Source organism: Lagenorhynchus albirostris, chromosome 13 (assembly GCF_949774975.1).
Source record: "Lagenorhynchus albirostris chromosome 13, mLagAlb1.1, whole genome shotgun sequence".
Taxonomy (NCBI): domain Eukaryota; kingdom Metazoa; phylum Chordata; class Mammalia; order Artiodactyla; family Delphinidae; genus Lagenorhynchus; species Lagenorhynchus albirostris.
The window spans coordinates 13,929,822-13,948,185 of NC_083107.1; the positions used below are offsets into that span (position 1 = coordinate 13,929,822).

At 49.5% G+C, this 18,364-nt stretch overlaps 1 protein-coding gene across 2 annotated transcripts in view; it reads left to right on the plus strand.

The window, feature by feature from the left end:
- The window catches only part of POLR1A (RNA polymerase I subunit A), a 76,176-nt gene that overhangs the window by 17,829 nt on the left and 39,983 nt on the right, over window positions 1–18,364 (plus strand). For both annotated transcript variants that reach the window (XM_060168613.1, XM_060168614.1), the window contains exons 8-13: window positions 1,233–1,338; window positions 1,623–1,785; window positions 4,373–4,543; window positions 4,679–4,801; window positions 7,449–7,679; window positions 14,230–14,484. In XM_060168613.1, the coding sequence (XP_060024596.1) occupies window positions 1,233–1,338; window positions 1,623–1,785; window positions 4,373–4,543; window positions 4,679–4,801; window positions 7,449–7,679; window positions 14,230–14,484 (1,049 nt within the window). The remainder of the gene's footprint in view (window positions 1–1,232; window positions 1,339–1,622; window positions 1,786–4,372; window positions 4,544–4,678; window positions 4,802–7,448; window positions 7,680–14,229; window positions 14,485–18,364) is intronic.

Sequence of the window (18,364 nt, forward strand, 5' to 3'; positions counted from 1 at the left end):
ATTTTTATGCTTTCACAATTGTGATTCTTGTGGATCTCTCCTGAAATCGAACAGTAGATTCGGGGCAGGCTTCAGGGTACATTGTTGTTGATGCCTTATAGTGTGGGGAAGGCATGAACTTGACAGTGACTGTAACTGAGCCTGGTCATTAACTGACAGCTGCAGGTGGGCATCGCCTAATACAGTTTGACATATGTCTCGAAGGTTCAGTGTAACTCACTTTATTTTAAATGCCCATAAATACAAGTTGGTTTTTTTTTTTTAAGGTTTCTATGGGAATTCCTTCTGTGAATCAAAAAATGAACTCTGTTTTTATTAAATTAGGATTCTCATACATTTTAATTCCCTACAAGTAGGAAAGTCTTCCATTAGTCTTTGAATTTATAAGAAAAGCCCACATAGCACCCACCCTCTGAGGGTGTGTTCTGGAACACTGAATGTAACTGCTGTGTAATGACAAGCACTTAAAAATGAAAATCTCGCTAAGGGGATAAGTGATGTCAGAAAAAAGATAGCACTCAAGGTAGTATGAGTGTTGTTGGCCCTGACGTGTTCTGTTCATTCTCTCTGTAGCTTTTTTTGGGGTTACCAGACACTTGAAACACAGCTTTGATCCATAGACGATCTTGGTAGCATCTACGTGGAGGGTTTTTTATTTTGTTTCTTTTTGTTGTTGTTGTTGTTATTTTTTTAATTGGGGTATAGCTGCTTTACAATGTTGTGTTAGTTTCTGCTGTACAGTGAATTGAAACAGCTATATGTGTACATATATCCCCTCCCTCCTGGACCTACGCCCCCATCCCACCCATCTTAAGAAGACTATTTTTTGATTTGATTTTTGTTTGTTTATTTCAAATACATTTTCTTGTAAATACCAAAGTAATAAGTGTGTCGTGTGCACGCGTGCGCGTGAGTCTAATGATCCAGGAACATAACCCGAAGCACGTGAAAGTTTTTGTTTCCCATCCTTGTCCATCGCAGCCCCTGGGCTAAGCACTGTCATCCTTGTAGCACCCGTCTTTAAACCCATCATCTCCCCTGTGTGTAGGCTCACAGCACCCAGAGACTGTTTTTTTGCTCATTAGTTTTTATAAAGACAAGTGTGATCTTACTCTACATATTGTCCTACATTCTGGGATTTTTTTTTTTCCACTCAGTAAAATTTCTGTGGTCATCCTTCCATGCTCTTACATATAGATTTAAATGATCCTTTTGGTTTATTTCAAACACAGGATTCTTTCTGAATTACCTTTTTCTGGGACTGGAAGATGTTGGCATGGAGTCCAGATTCAATCCCAGTATGTTCTTTCTGGATTTCTTGGTGGTGCCGCCCTCAAGGTAATGCCCTTTCGTTGGCTTTATTTCACCTGACAAAGGCTTCTGGGACAATTGAATAATGACCTCTGGGAGAGGATGATGGAAGGGTCACGGGCACTGAGAACTAGCACATCTGTTCCACTCCCAGGTGGCAGGTGGTAGGAGCATTTTCCTTTCCATTCTTCCTGAGTGCAGGAAGAATGTGGGTTTCTTTCTGAGTGTGGTGGTGAAGTAGGGGTGGGTGAGAGGCTGAGGAACACGCCCTTCATGCTGAGCACCCACTGATGCCATGCGTCCTCCTACAGGTATCGCCCTGTCAGCCGCCTCGGGGACCAGATGTTCACCAACGGCCAGACGGTGAACCTGCAGGCTGTCATGAAGGATGTGGTTCTGATCCGAAAGCTTCTGGCCTTGATGGCCCAAGAACAGGAGCTGCCAAGAGAGGTGGCAGCACCCGCCGCAGATGAGGTCAGGGCCGCCTTGGAGCTGATGTCATAGTTCTGACTCCCTACGCTCTGGGTCCTGGGAGATGCCTGTTAGCAGTTCTATACAGCTGTGTGAGCCGTGGGTTTGGGAGGACCAGGCGAGGTCTGGGGGAAAGCATGGGTCTGAGCGTGGCCCCAGCGATCACGCCCGGGGTGACCTTGGTTGAGTTGCTTTAACTTCTTGGTCTTGTCTCCACTATAAAATGCATGTGGTCTGGGGTGGGATTTTATATGTGGTGTGTTCTGGGCCACCTGCTCTCCCTGGCAGCTCTAGAAAGACCAGTCTGCTGCCCTCAGCTCTAAGAATGTCCCTCCTGGGTTATGGTACCAGAGCCCATGCCACCCAGCTCCGGTTTTGGCTCAGGAAGGTCTCCAGCACTGGAGTCAGGAAGGCAGTGTTGTCATTTGTAGGAATTTCCCAGAATAGGACTGTCAGATTTGGGGCCTCAGCTTCCTCTCCAGTAAACGGTGGAGCTGAATTCCTGTTTCAGCAGACATTTCCCGAGCCCCTTCAGTGGGCCAGGTCCTCGGTGGGTATAAAGATGAGTCAGGCGCTCAGGAAGTTTGCTGAGATCACTGACATCCTTCCCATCTCTAAGATGCTCTCTGGATGCAAATGGGAAGGACCGTCTCAGCCTTGAGTAGATAGTCAGGGCTTCCAGGCTCCCTTCCCCTGCTGGGACAGGCCTGTCGCCAGGTGGCGCCACTGTCTGTCCCGGACGCCCATGCTCTGCGTTACTCGGCCCTTCTGCTTGGGGTTTCTTTGGTTTTGCTTAAGTTTTCTGATCTGCTGGGGCAAATGTGCTTTTAAAAATCCTCAGTATTAGAGAAATCTGCCATCTGCAGGTCCTAGTTCAGTTTCAGAGGGAAGGCCTTAGGATGGCCGGCTCCAGTGACCAGGGCTAAGGATTTTGCGTTGACATCCCTTGAAACTAGGGCAGCCTTTTGTCCAAGAGAAAAAGCTAAATCTCTGCAGAAATGAACAGTGTCCTCTGTGATTCCTGAGGTCCTTTTGCTACCTGAAGTCCCAGTGCCCTCCTGCCATCTGATTAACGGGGTGTGTTGTTTCTTCCCACGCTTGCGCCCAACATCCCATTCCCACGGCGGCCCTCTCACGAATCGTGAATGCCTTGTGTGGGTGGGCTAGCGCCGCTCCAGGCACCGAGAATATACAAGGTGAGACAGGGTCTCACTCATTTCACAAGTAGTCACGTGTCCCTGAGTCAGGTGACGTCATAAGAAGTGAGTTAGTCTGACAGGGCCTCTGTCATCACGTAGGTGACCATCTCTCCCTGTGAGGCTCCTGCCAGAACAGAAAATAGGCCTGTCCTCTCTGTAGCTGAGAAGACCCTGCTATTCCTCAGGATTGAGGACAAGCCCCCTTTATCACTAATGGGTTCTGAGACATCCTCGTTTACTGGGTCTTCCCCCACCCTCCGCTTTCCCTCCTCTCAGTGCTGGCAGCTTTCTTCTCTCATCTGACCCACCCTGGGACAAAGGACCATGTGTCTCTCTCCTGTGCCGTACCCAGCCCCATGAGACCAGACAGTGTCAGTAGGTGGTGCTCTAGGGCAGCTTACTGCCTTGAGGCCTGTCACCTGGGCGGGTGTGGGAGAAGAGGAAGAGGCAGAGCCAGGGACAGAAATATTGAAAGTATTGGTTAAATATTTCACTGAGGCCTGGAGATCAGCCAGTAACTTGACATAGCCTTTATCTCAATTGATGGCGCAGGAAATCATAAGGCAAGCACTTTTCCTTTTAAGAAATTACTTCACCTGCATCTTTATGAGTGTTTTGGATTAAGTTTTTCCAAAACCATAAATAAAGCTGAGACTCCATACGAGAATCAGTTATCTCGCAGGATAACAGAGCTACGTAAGGAGAGTATTGACATGGGAAGAATTTCTAGCGTTGCCTTAAGAATTAGATACCAAGGGACTTCAGCTGCTGCTAGCAGATACATCCATTACCTTCTTGGCCTGCACACTTTGAGGGAATAAGCTACCATGTTGGAGAAGCCCATGCAGCAAATAATTGAAGGTGGCTTCTGGCCAACAGCCAACTAGAAACTGAGGTCCTTGGTCCAGTAGTCCTCAAGGAACTGAATGCTGCCAACAGCCGTGTCAGCTTAGAAGTGGGTCCTCCCCCAGTTGAACCTTCAGATGAGACCCTAGCCCTGGCTGACTCCTTTATTGTGGCCTGGGGGAGACTGTGAAGCAGAGAACCCAGTTAAGCTGTGCCCAGATTTCTGACTCTCAGAAACTGTGAGATAATAATTGTGTGTCAATTTAAAAGGAAAGGAAGGAGACTTCTTAGAAATTCGAGTTCATTTTACTCCCAGAAAGAGACGGGCTGGTAAATAGGTAGTGGGGCTGATGTTTTGTTGATGCATGTGGACAAGAGAGATTTAGGACTACTTTTGCCACTGATCTGTCAAGTTCAAAAGACATAAAGGCAAACTCCAGAGCTCATCATTTGTCAGAGCTCTAGTAAGAAAGAAAAATGGAACCAGGCCTGGCCTTTTTGAGGTTCTTCCGTCACGCCTGTTTTCTTGGTTGTGTCTTGGCCAGGAAAAAGACCCTTCGATCGCTATGGACCGGTCCTTTCTGAGTCTACTTCCAGGCCAGTCCCTCACAGACAAACTTTACAACATTTGGATTCGCCTTCAGAGCCACGTCAATATTGTGTTTGATAGTGAGATGGACAAATTAATGATGGAGAAGTACCCTGGCATTAGACAGGTGAGCCTTGAGTTGGATCCCCATTGCTAGCCAAAGGGGTTAAATAGTAAACGTGTTTGTCTTGAAGGAAGAAAATGATAAACATATTTGATTTTTTTTTTTTAATGCTTTCTGTGGACTTTTTTTCCCATAAAGATCCTGGAGAAGAAGGATGGTTTATTCCGGAAGCACATGATGGGAAAGCGAGTAGACTATGCAGCCCGCTCAGTCATCTGCCCGGACATGTACATCAACACCAATGAAATTGGAATTCCCATGGTATGTGCTGTTAGGTGGCGATGGGAGTGGCGAGGAGGGCTGGGGAGAAGGCACGTGGCCGACTGCAGTGGCTTGGGTGGGGACAGCCTCTGCCTCTTCCCGGACGAGCTGTTCGGAGGGGACCCTGAGGCCATGGGGTAGCGTTGCTCTCAATCCCTGCCTGGTCTCCAAATACCCTCTACCCACAAGGAAGACCCACCTCCCGGGCCACCAGGAAGCAGATGGCAGGGTGCACATCCCTCCCGCCTAGCTTCTTCCTGCCTGTCTTGGCCTAATCTTTAAGCCTTCCTAGTGAGATTGAATACATGACAGAGATGAGGGGGAGGGAAGGGGGGTGTCTCCGTCCCGTGTACTTGCCGGCATCAGGAGTCAGGCCGCGGAGGAGCCCCAGAGAGCAGGCATCGCCCATCCTCCCAGATCCGCAGGGGTAGGCGGTTTGCCCCATCCACCCATTAGTGTTTCCTCAAGGAGCCAGCCTCCTTGTCTCACTCCCCCACCACGACAAGCTGTGGTGCTCGTTAGCAGCGGCCCCTTAATCGGCTTCCTCCTTAATGGGCCTTGATGTCAGTAATAGAAGATGGTTTAATTCCCTCCACGGAGAGGCTCACTTCCTTGTGCACGGTCCCCCTGCCGCTCTCCTGGGAGGACTGGTGAGCAGCAGAGAGCCGAGCTCAAGTGTTCCGATGGACTCCCACCTGCTGCCGCCTCCTCCCTCGGGCACATATGGGCTTCCTGGGCAAGGGCTCTTGTGGGAGGGGACAAGAGTCAGAGAACGCCCAGTCCGGTGCCCATGGCCTCCTGGGAACCCAGGGGTCTTTGCATCTGGAAGCTGGGTCAGGTGGCAGGGAAAGGCATTGGGAAGTTCCTGAGTCCGAGGCCCTGGGAGGAGACCTGTTCGTTGCTCTCTTTGGACAGAGGGCAGGGGCTGCCCCTTTTGGCTTTGGCCTCATGGTGCCTCCAGGGTCCCCGGCTGTGGGAGGGACCTTTAGTGTTGCTCCATTTTCCACCTTCAAAGGTCCTCTCTTTCTTGGATCTGGGTTCATTTGGTAATGGAGGGACTCTGAATTTCCCCCTCTGCCTATCTCCAGCCTGCCCCAAGCCTCAGGGCCATGGTGGCCTGGGGTATTACTCGCAGGATAGCCGCGAGGAGCAGAGTGTGTGAACTGCCTCTTGGTTCCTTGTGGCACGCCCTTCTCGTCTAGCATTGTGGACAGGTGTTAACAGAAGCAGAGGAGGCAAAGTCTGGGAAGTAAGCTAGAGACCCAGCAGGGAACCAGACAGACTTAGCATGTCCCCCGTGAGGCTTACATTACAGCAGTGGAGACGCATCAACAGATACACAAGTATAGATCTTCCTCAACTTATGATGGGGTTATATCCCTGTAAACCCCATCGTAAGTTGAAAATGCCATGGGTCGAAAATGCATTTAACGGACCTAACCTACTGAACAGCATAGCTTAGGTCTAACCTACCTTAAATGTGCTCAGAACACTTACGTTAGCCTACAGTTGGGCAGAATCATCTAATGCAAAGCCTATTTTATAATGTTCAATAAAGTGTGGAATATCCCTTGTTAAGTTATTGAATACTGTCCTGAAAGTGAACAGCAGGACGGCTCTGAGTGTGTGGGTTATTCACCCTCGTGATCACGGGGCTGACTGCCAGCTGCAGCCTGCCGCCCCGCCCTGCTTCAGGAGAGTATCATACAACGTGTCAGTAGCCCAGGAAGAGACCTAAGTTCAAAATGGGGAGTACAATTTCCACTGAACACGTGTTGCTTTTGCACCATCGTAAAGCCCCCAGGATCCTAAGTCGGGCACAGTCTGTACACGTACACTCTGTCAGGCAGTGGTCAGTGCATTGGCGGAAGTGGAGTGGGCCGCGGGGCGGGGAGGGCCTCTCACACAGAGCCACTCACGTCGAGACCTGGCCAGCATTTAGCACGTTCCTTTACCTGGGACTTCTCAGAGTTGCTCATGTACTTATACGTGCCTTTTGAAGCATCAAAGGGTTTTAATATTCAGTAGCTCAGAACTCGCTTAACCAGGGAATTCATTTTTCTTGGAGTGCGGTGCAGGTCCGGTGTGTCAAATGGAGCACTGAGTTTTCTCATGTATCAGGAGACCAAATCAGTTTCATCTCAGGGCAAGTAAAGAGATTTGAATGGCGTGTCTGGGCTCAGGGCATGGGCCACCTTCAGTTAGAGATGGCTGCTGGAGGCGTGGGGGAAGTGTTGGCGGGAGAAAATGGTACTTGAGGGTGGGTATCTGCTGTCTCTCTCAAGCTAGCGTTCCATGCTATTTTCTCTCTTTTGGGACTAAATGAGTGTTATTGGCAGACCAGGAAATGGTGAAATTTTTAAATGGATTAAAAAAAATTCTGCATAAACTGCAACACTCAGATTACTCTCTTCAAGCAGACTCTGCTAGAAAAGGAGACCCAATCTCTTTCCTTAAGGGAGCGGGTCTGGAAAGATGTGGAAAAGACAGGGAGGATGCTGCTTTACTTGCTGAAGGACGACCTTCTTGGCTCAGAGAGTACCTTTGCATCTTAGGGAAAAAGTAACACAGCCTGTTGAGTTGGATCTGGGGGTACATGTAACCTTTCTGCCCACCCTGAATTTTCACATCCACTCCTTGTTTCCAGGTGTTTGCCACAAAGCTGACCTACCCTCAGCCAGTCACCCCCTGGAACGTTCAGGAACTGAGGCAGGCGGTCATCAACGGCCCCAGTGTGCACCCAGGAGCCTCCATGGTCATCAACGAGGATGGCAGCCGCACGGCCCTGAGTGCCTCGAACCTAACCCAGCGGGAGGCCGTGGCCAAACAGCTCCTGACGCCAGCCATGGGGGCACCTAAGCCCCAGGGGACAAAAATTGTGAGTAATGGGCAGATTTGGTCAGGGGCTCGGCCACCTGCTGTTGGCTCCCCATGACTGCCGGCTGTCAGCTGTGGCCTCAGTGAGTGCAGATGCAGGAATGCTGTGAGAGCAGTTCCTGCCTCCCCTTCCCTCTCCCCGCCCCCCCACCCCCAGGGGAAGCTGCCCCCAGACGTGGGTGTTCCCTAGGGCCTGAACACCATGAATAAAACTCCATTTGGCCATCCCATGCATGCAGCGCAATTCTGGGTACATGTCGGGGCTTGAAAAACGCTCTTTAATGATAACTCTGTTGTGATTTGCTGCCCTTGAACAGGGCTGCTCAAAGGGTGGTCCTCAGAGCAGCAGCATCCCTGGGGCTGGTAGGAAATGCACATTCGTTCCTTCCCCTCTCCCTCCCCCCCACCCCTGAATTAGTCTCTCTGGGAATGGAACCTAGGAATCTGTATATTAAGAAGCTCTACAGAGGGTTCCTCTGCATGCTAAAGTTTGAGAACTGCCCTAAAGGAAGGGAACATTCTGTGTCTGATAACTGAAAACTGACATGTTTCATCTGATACTTCACTTCCGGGGGACTGCTAGTTCTTGCCTGTAGTACTGTGTTAAGGGATCCTGAGGCTTTATCTGGGCTTCACCGGAAAGAGTATATGACGGATTAGTGATGTCTGCTGAGGACAGATGGGTGGGTGACATCACTTGTGTCTGTGTCAAATAATAACCATTCCTGCTGGGAGGGGTATAGCAAATAACGGCTAACCAGGCAACAGTGGCGGAAGTTGCTAGAGTGAAATGGACTGGATTTGGGATTAATTTATGGTGACTGCCCAGAGTCAGGGGATGACTGAGTGTGTCTCCCGCACCCACTTGCACGCTTGTTAGACCTCCTCTTGCCCTCTGACACATCCAGACCCAGTGGCCGACTAGGTCTTCTCTTTAGTGGGTTTGAGCTCTACAGAGGACCACTGGTCCTTGAAGGAACTTTGGTTGGAGGACAGAGGGGGAGAGGAAGCGTCGTCACGGTGACCATTGGTCCCCGCTGCTCTTCACCACGTCCTGTCCTCTTGCTTCCTCTTCATCTCACCGCTGTCCCGTGGTCAAGCAGGAACAGGCCATGCGTTTTCTGGTTTGGTGGCAGGGGGCACATGCAGACGCAAATCTAATCACCTGTTTTGTTTTTTCTCTCGTGCATTAAGTGAGGTTTGTGTTCAGGCTCACGGGACTATTCTGCCATTTTTAAGTGCCTAGTGTTTTGCTAGGAGCTGTGAGAAAGATGCAGGAGAAATCAGGGTGTGTTTTTCATAGTTTATGGTGAAGCAAGGCAAACACTGGTAATCTTCCTACTAACTCAAGTCGAGCATGTGAAACAGTCTCACAGTAGGACATTTTGAGAAAAAAATTGAGAGAAGAGAGCAGAGTGGGGTCAGGTACTCTGCCAGGCACCGTGGATGAGATCCTGCTGTCTCGGGGTGGACGGCCTGGTAGGAGCACCCCCAGGGAATGAGACCATAAATGTGTCACCGCTGCTGAGTGGCGTGGTGGACACAAGGGAACAGCGGCGGGGGATGGTGACTTTACCCGCATGAAGCTGGAGAAGCAAAGAGGGCTGTGGGCAGGGTGGGCATGCAGGGCGAGTTTGGAGTCACCAGGGGGCAGTTGAGGGCCAGCCCCGGGGGCTGCAGGGGAACCGAGGGTGAAAACAGGGTGTGTTTCAAGGGGACCTTGAAGTAGGGGGGCTTGGCTGTAGGCTGGGTGTCAGGGCTGTAAAAGAGAGAAGGTGAGAAGGAAGCGTGGTTTCCAGTGCCCTGGAAGGAGGTGTGTCTGGGTCCTTCTGAACTGAGGTCATGGTGGAGAATCTAAGGGCTAGCTAGTCTCCCGTAAAAGGTAGAAATGTGGCACTTAGGTTAGGGGGGCATAGAGTTAAGAACTGAAATCATCAGGAATTCCCTGCCAGTCCAGGGGTTAGGACTCCGAGCTTCTACTGCAGGGGGGCACGGGTTCCATCCCTAGTCGGGAAACTAAGATCCCGCAAGTCACGTGGTGCAGTCAAAAAAAAAAAAAAAATGAAATTATCCGAGTTAAACTCTTTGAGCACAAAATACAACAGAGAGAAAATGCAGTGGGGGCACCTGTGGAAGCAGGAGGCGGGTAGGGGAGGATGCCGAGGGAGAGAGGGCTCGCTCTCGGTATCTGCATCTGTCTCCCACCTGCGCTGGGGGGGTTCTTCCCGGTCAAGACCAGCCCCAGAGTATGTTTGCATCTCCCAGAGGCACTTAGTAGGTGTTTGTGGAGTTAAATATGAAGTTTAAGAAGAGTGAGGAAACGGAAGGAAGATGCAGATTTGTCCACATGAAGGTCACGTGTGACCCAGGAGAGCCATTGGAACAAAGTGGGGGGAGCTGGGCTTCAGGGCCTTTGTGATGAGGCAGCGAAGCAGTAGCTTCATCTATGACTGGAGCAAAAGCAAAAGGATACGGGGGTTTCTGACATTAGTGGGGAGTGAGGATGGGCAGACGCGCAGGGGAGCTTCCTTCCCGTGGCCTTGTTACGTCTGTGGGGCTGGGGGTGGGCTTAGGAGAGGGCAGGTTGGCCTCACTGCACACTCAGGTCAGCTCGTGGGAGGCGATGGAAATGAGTTCTCAGCAGCCGGGAGATTGAGTGAGGTTGGCCCAGTGGCCTGTCCCCCAGCCTAAGTTCACATCCCAAGCACGCTGTCCCTGCCTTGTCTCCCAGCCGCACCTCTCGGCGTCCCATCGATGTGGGCCTCTTTCTCCCCTTCAGGCCTTGAACTTGCCTTCCCTGCCGGGAATACTCTGTCCTCCCCGACACTCCCCAGCCGTGGCCCACTCGTCCTTCTGCAAAGCCTTCGTTCCTCTAGGGCAGGGGTCCACAGCCTTTTTCAACCAAGGGCCAGATAGTAAATATCTTAGGCTTTGCGGGCCACACGGTCTCTGTTGCAGCTGCTCAGCCCCGCCTATGTAGCGTGAAAGCCGCCACGGCAGTACAAAGTCAATGGGTACGGCTGTGTTCCAAAAAACTCTAGTTGCAAAAGCAGGTGGCCTGCAGTTTGCCACTTTTACAACATGAATGGGGTCCCCCCCCACGGTGTGTCCCACCTCACCCCCCCAACCCTCATTGCATTATGTTGTCACTCCAGGTACCCCCATCTGACTGACCTCGAGTTCCTAAACTCCATGAGGACAGGGCAGGGTGTTCGGCCCTCCACTCTCCCCAGTACCCAGCATGTAGGAGGCACTTGGGAAACCTCCGTGGACTGGACGGGTCCAGGATGAGACGCAGGAGGCTCTGAGGTGTGAGGGCCACATTTGACCTGAGGATGTGGCCCTGGGGCAAAGACAGGAAGGGAACTTATGAAACAAAAGTGGTCCTTACATTGGGACCTGGGGTCTATAGGTGATTATCTTTAGTTTCCAAAAATCTCAGTGATGTCATATGTAAGGTTTATATATGTAGTCAGATATGCGTGCATTTACAATTCATTTGTAATTTGTAAAGTAATTTTTTGGTTAATGTGTTCCTATGGAACACATTAGATCAGGACCTGGGCCAAAGGGCCGGGTGACGTGACTGGGAGGAACAGACCCAGGTCCAGGAAAGGACAAACTGCAGGTTAGATGAGAAGGGGGAGGGGGGAGTGGAAGAAGCCATTTCCCCTGGGAGGGGTGAAGTCTCTGCCCCTTCTCCTGGGTCTGGTAAATGGAGTAGAAAGTGGCCAGGACGGCCAAGCCTCATTTCCCGGCCCAGCAGTCAGCCAGGAGCAGCTCTTTGGCTCCGGCTCTGCCCCTGGGAACTCTGACCCGGGCACTGGGGCACACTAATTTTCGCTGCGGTATTTATTTAGAGACAAGAGAAAGGAAGGGCCTCAGGTTTGGGTTGGCGAGGGGAGCACCCTGTGCTCCAGGGCTTCTGTTTGGATTGGCTGGTGCCTGCTGGCCGGGCCTGCGAGCCTTCCCAGCTGTGGGGTTTGCTTACGCTGGAGGATGTCTCGAATTTTCGAGACTCAGATCCGAGGCGAGCCCGGGGTTTGGGACCCAAGCCACAGGTCCCGGCAGTTTCTTCCTTGAGAAGCTAAAGAAATAGACCTTGAAAGTCAATTCAGGCTCCGTGACGTGCCCTAGGCAGCCACTCCTGGGAATCCTCAGAATCCAGGTCTCCTTGGAAACACGGACATGGGGGTGGGGGGAGGGCGGGTTTGAATTCCTTGGGAGCAGAGAGACTGCCTCCCCGCTAGCTGCTTTTAGGACTGCCTTTTAGAATTTGAGGGGTGTGCTCCCTGCTTCCCTGAGTTGGTGGACACTGTCAGCCCAGCCAAACGGATGCGGGGAGGTGGGTGGGGAGCATCTCTTGTTGACCTCTAGCCTCTTTCTGCAGCCAGCTTTCTGATACAACTTCATAATGTGGACGACATAAGAAGAAACCAGACTTGGAGTAATTTGTTTTCCCCCAACCAGTTATCTGCTGGATAATTTAGGGGAGACTTGGGATGGGGGGAGGCCTCACTGAGTCTCCACAATTCCTCTGGGCTGCTAAGGGCAGCCTGCAGAATGATTGGGGTAGCAGTTGCCTCATGCATTTGTTTTTTTATTTTTATTTTATTATTTTAAAAATTTTTTTGGCCGTGCCGCAAGGCTTGTGGGGTCTTAGTTCCCCGACCAGGGCTTGAACCCAGACCCCCGCAGTGAGAGCGTGGAGTCCTAACCACTGGACCGCCAGGGAATTCCAATGCATTTGTTTTTTTTTTGTTTTTTGGGGTTTTTTTTGCGGTATGCGGGCCTCTCACTGTTGTGGCCTCTCCCGTTGCGGAGCACAGGCTCCGGACACGCAGGCTCAGCGGCCATGGCTCACGGGCCCAGCTGCTCTGCGGCATGTGGGATCTTCCCGGACCGGGGCACGAACCTGTGTCTCCTGCATCGGCAGGCGGACTCTCAGCCACTGCGCCACCAGGGAACCCTGCATTTGTTTTTTAAAGTGGCGTCTCTGTTCATCATTTGGGAAGCCCAGTAATTAATATAGCATAAGATTAAGGGCCTTATACTAAAGTCAGCTTTGTGGGAGGAGGTGTTCTGTCAGGAGGACGTGACCAGTGGCATATTGATATTGGTAAGGAACAAAAAAGCGTGAGCCTTGGTTGTCTTTAAGGAGTAAAAGTTACTTGTGGTTTTCATTCTCTTCTTTAAGTTTGTCTGTATTTTCTGTGCTTTCCCCCACAGTAAGCATCACTTGTGCAGTTTTTCTTGCTTTCTTTAGAAATAGTTGAAGATCTTTTAAAGAAATTTCATAGAAGTAGTACACGCTCGTTGTAACACGAACATCACTAAGACGTATAAAGGTAAAGGTGGTGATCTGTGCCTTACTCTTCCTCCCGTGTGTCCCTGCCTCAAGGAGAGCATAGAAACAGCTCAGTGAGGATCTAAGTGCCCTTTTCCCTTATGTATATAAGCCCGTAGAGTTGGGTTGGGTTTTATTTATTTATTTTTTGGCCGTGCTGCGTGGCATGTGGGATCTTAGTTCTCTAAGAACCCACGCACCCTGCACTGAAAGCCTGGAGTCTTTTAACCACTGGACTGCCAGGGGAGGCCCCTGGGTTGGGTTTTAAATTGCCTCATCCTATCACCTTAGATGGCACCTGGATTGTTTTTCTTTTACCGGAATACATTATTGCCATCGCTTTAGGACTATTATAGGGTTAAGTCATCCTTTTTCATCATTACATAATATTCCATAATACATACCATGATTTAGCCACCAATGCCCATTCTGTGGGGCAGCCAGGTTTTTCCCAGTTCTTGCCACTGTTAACACTGCTGCATAAACATGCACATTCTTAGAACCTTGCGTTGACAAAAGGAAATAAGTTTTAAATGTTTTAAAATCTATTGTGAAATTGCTTTCCCAGAAGACCGTGCAATTTAAACTTATTATTAATTTTTAAGTGCAATAAAACATTTGCAGAGAGCATTGAACTGGGAATCAGGAACTCTGCGTTTCAGTCCTGGCTCTGCTGGACTTGCTCTGTTGGGCAAGTATTTCTAAAACGTGGAATTCACGTTTCAAATAATATACTCAGATGTGGCCCTGGCGGGGATTCTAGAGGTCTGCCAGATCCTTCTAGATCTGGCAGACCAGGAGTTTTATGGTTATATGTAGATATGCTGTCTTCAGATGTGTCTCTTTCTTTCTTCAGATTAATTCGCAGAGGAATTCAAACTCCGGAAAGGTTATGCATCTCTGAAGAAGACAGAGATTACTGGACAGGAGCCTGTAGCCTCATTGGCATATGCCTCTGTGCCCAGAGCCAGGACAGGACTCTGCTGGGCTAGCAGCTATTTCTCAGAGTACCAGAGGGGCTTAGTAGCTATTTCTCAAAGATTTCTAGGGTTTCAGTCCAGACTAAAAGTTCTCCTTTTATTTAGTTGAATAAAACCTGAGACAGACAGAAGGCACACCCAGCCCAGGCCAAGGTGAGCCCTTGGAATAGAAGCGATGTTGCCGAAGTCGCTGCTGCTCACCCTGTTCTCTCCTGTGCCCCCAGGTATGCCGGCACGTGAAGAATGGGGACATTCTCCTCCTGAACCGACAGCCCACCCTGCACAGGCCCTCCATCCAGGCGCATCGCGCCCGCATCCTGCCCGAGGAGAAAGTCCTGCGGCTCCACTATGCCAACTGCAAGGCCTACAACGCCGACTTTGATGGAGACGAGATGAACGCCCACTTCCCTCAGAGTGAACTGGGCCGGGCCGAGGCCTACGTCCTGGCCTGCACGGATCAGCAGTACCTCGTTCCCAAGGTAGGTCTGACCTTGAGGCGGTTCCATGGTCATCGCCAGCACAACTTGGCAGTCCAGGTCCGGGCCCTTGCCAGCTCCTGGAGTCAGTGGGTGGCTCTAGGGCAGGGGCATGTGGAACAGAAGGTCTTGGCTTCTTCCGGGTGGGGTCTTCAGCTCTCTAGTGGCTAGAGGCAGGGAAAGGGTTCTCTCTTGCTGCCCCTTAAGGTGGCAGGAAAGAAGTTGTAACAGTCATCCCAGAACGCTGAGGTTAGTAGCCGCATAATAGGTCTTGTCTTCCAGTCTGTTTGGATTCGACAACTTATTAGCCTCTGGCAAGCATTAGCATCCCAGCTGTGAGGGTCCCCGAGGTCCACAGATGACTCTGATCCTTTGAGTCTGGACAAGCAGGAGTTTTAAGAGACAACGTAACCCCAAGGGTCCAGATGAAATTCCCCTCCAGCCCATGAGGAATCTCCTCTGTGAATCCCTTCCTTTATGAGCCGTTTGCGTCACAGTGATTCACAATGATACATCGTTCATTTGGGCTGCAGCGTGGAGTAGTAATAATAATAAAGAACTATGGCTACTGTTTGCCAAACACTTTTTCAGTGTCAGACACTACAAAGCACGTTGGAGGCCTCTCCTTTCTTCCTCCCCGCACTCCTTGGGGTAGGTACTACTAACGTCCACATTTACACATGAAGAAACGGTGTAGGGACTTCCCTGTCGGTCCAGTGGTTAAGACTCCTTGCTTGCATGGCAAGTGGCGCAGCTTGCATCTCTGGTCGGGGAACTAAGATCCCACATGCAGCGCGGCGCAGCAAAAAAAAAAAAAAAAAAATGGTGTAACTTACCGAAGGGCACAGAGCTGAGGAGGAGGAAGGGCCAGGAACTCCCAGATCCTTGTGGCTTGTTCTTCTCGGCTGTGCGGGCCCTGCTGCCCTTCCACAGAAGAGAGGGAGACCTCTGCACCCAGGAAGCACCAGAGGCTGCTCGGAGATGTCCCTCATCGATTAGTAACCTCTCCTCCTGGGAACTTCTCTTCCCCCGTCAAGTCCTATCTGGGGAATCAGGCAGGTGGCCAGGGTCCGAGCATCCCAGCCTCGCTGCCTACCAGACACACCACTGTGGCTTCATCCTGGACTCCGTTATTTGAATATAACTTGCTTTCCCTTCTCCACCCACCTTAGCTGGCTGTTGGTGAGCGAAGGGGCTGACAATAGGCAGGAGGGGTTTAGGGGCCCACTGAGGTCCCCCAGAAATTAGAAGAAATAATTTGGTTAATTTTTACTAATAATTTTACTAGCAATTAGTAATGATTTTACTAATAATTAGAAGAAAAAGAAGAAATAATTAGAAGGAAATAATTTGATTAATTTGAAAATTGGCTTTTTGTCTTTTTATGTAAATCACACCCACGGTAGCTATGAGGGTGGTGGCTTTGCCACCGTCCGCTGAGCGCTCCCTGTGCCTCAGGCACCGCTCTGAGCAGTTGGCAAACATTCTCCCTTAGTCCTCGCGGCAGCCTTAGGAGGTGGGTGCAATTTTCAGATGAGGAAACACCGGTGAGTGACTTGCCAGCCAGTGACGAAGCTGGGACTTGAACCCAGCACCGTTGACCCCCCAAGCCTGTGTGCTCAGCCTCGTGTGTGATTAGCCCCGCTGACAGGCGAGGCTGGGCCTGGCTGAGGGCACGTGGCAGTGAGGGGTTCCCAGGACTGAACCAGCTGTCTGGCTCTCTAAAGGGAGCGTCACATTTCACCACAGGGGATACTACCAGCGAGCAGCAGGTGGTTCATCTTTTTGCCGGCAGAGTGACCTCTGGACTTTAGCCGCATGGGGAGTTGGGGTGCTCCGAAGTTCTCAGGCCAATGAATTTGTAAGTGCTATACTTGATTTTGATTGAATAAGGTAGAATAGGCGACCTCATTGCTTACGGCGTGTCCTGCGCAGGGCTGGACTATGTAAAATCCAGATGTGCCTCATATGCTCACCTGCCTATGAGTTCAGGTCAGGAGACAGGGAGAGCACAGATCAATAAGCTTACATCAGTAAACTAAATTCTTAAAGAGTAAAAACAAAAAACAACACTTCTAGGGGATGACCTGAGGGTTCACTTTACTTTCAGATAAATTTTTTTTTTTTTGGCCATTCTGTGCGGTGTGTTGGGATCTTAGTTCCCCAACCAGGGATTGAACCCGCGTCCTCAGCAGTGAAAATGCAGAGTCCTAACCACTGGACCGCCAGGGAATTCCCTCAGACAATTTCTTTTGTCAGAGGTAAAGAGCTTTTGATTCTTGATAAATTTCGTTTAGTCCTCAGTGTGAATGCCAAGGTGGAATCATTATTTTTTTGCTAATGGTTATAAAAATGAAACATGTACTTTGTTGGCAAAGTCCTAAAAGGACAAGAGCTGGTTTTCCTAAGCCATTTTTGGGTAATTTTTCTTGGCGTGTCTTTATTTCCCTTTGTTTCTCTTTCCCTTTGTTCATTATTCTGTTTCTTCTCTATTTCTAGGTTCTCTTCCTTGACTAACCATAGTCCCCGATTTAAGTTCATTTTATTGTTGGTTATATGTGTTTAACAGGGTTGGAGGTTGTCTTCTTACTTAAAATAGGAGAGGAATGGAACTTTAGCTGTTTCTGTTCCAGGAAAACAGTTACACTTTTCATTTACATGTTTCTGTGTGGATTCTATTTTTTTCTTCTGTTTGTTGTATCTATTGAGGGCCAATGCTTCATGGAAGTTTTTTTAACAAGGCTTGAGACATAGTTTCCAGACTTTGACTTAGCTACGAAATTCAAGTCACCAAAGACATCAATTTTAATGTCATTTTGCTGTGATATTAGGTGGAATAGGATAGCTGACAATTACCTGGGTTTTTGATTCAGCGATGGTCTTTCTGATCCTAAGCAGATTTAGGAAATTCAGAATTATAAGTAGACCCTTAGTAAATTGCTTTAATCAGTATTCCTCCCTAGAATTCATGATTATTGCATTGAAAGCAATTTAGCCATTAAGGTAATTTTTTAGTCATGGAAAAGTCTGGATGGAGAGAGAAGGCACTGACTAGATCCCATAACTTATAATTATGTTCTTTAAAGGAAAAAAGCAAAAGGGAAAATCTATATCTGCCCCCAAAGACTGTGGGATGAGTCAAATGCCTAATACTGTTTTGGGTTTTTCCTCTAAGCAAAATAAGACCTTGTCTTTGGAACAAGACACAGAGTGTAATTTTTTATTCATGTTCATAACTCAGAGCCTTTGTAAGAAGGGCCGCGTGCCCCGTCTGATCTTGCCTTCCGTCTGCACCACCTATTCAGCTCATCTGTAATAATTATCTTTGAGTTTACGTAAAGCCCGTTGCCACAGTATTGAGACTGTTTAACAAGCATCCTTTTTAGCCTTTGAATTAGTGCATGTGGTTAAATTCCTGGCGCTTCTCCATGGCTGCACTTGTGAGTTCCTTAGTTATGAAACATGGACATAATATTGGACAGTATTTAACAAATAAGCAAATGATAACAATCTGTAGATCCAAGGCACAGATATTTCTCACGTTCCCATAAACATTGAAAAGGTTGCAAAAACTGCTGCTTAGAGCATGTCAGTGGGCACAGCTATGTTTACTTTAGTGTGCCTTATGTTGCCATGAATGCACACCTGCAGATAGGGTGCAGGAGGCTGGGGATCAGAAAGGCTGTGGAAAGATGAATGTACCCACCCAACTGGGGCTTTTATAAAGGCCCTTGTTTTGACATCTGGTAAATAACAGCCTACCATGAATACGTGCTACAGTATGAAGAGACGCTGACAGCAGGCATTCTTTCCTTCTACAGTCACACACGTCAAAGCCCTCCACAACCCTCTTGAGGAACCTCTGCCCGAACCCCACCCTCCC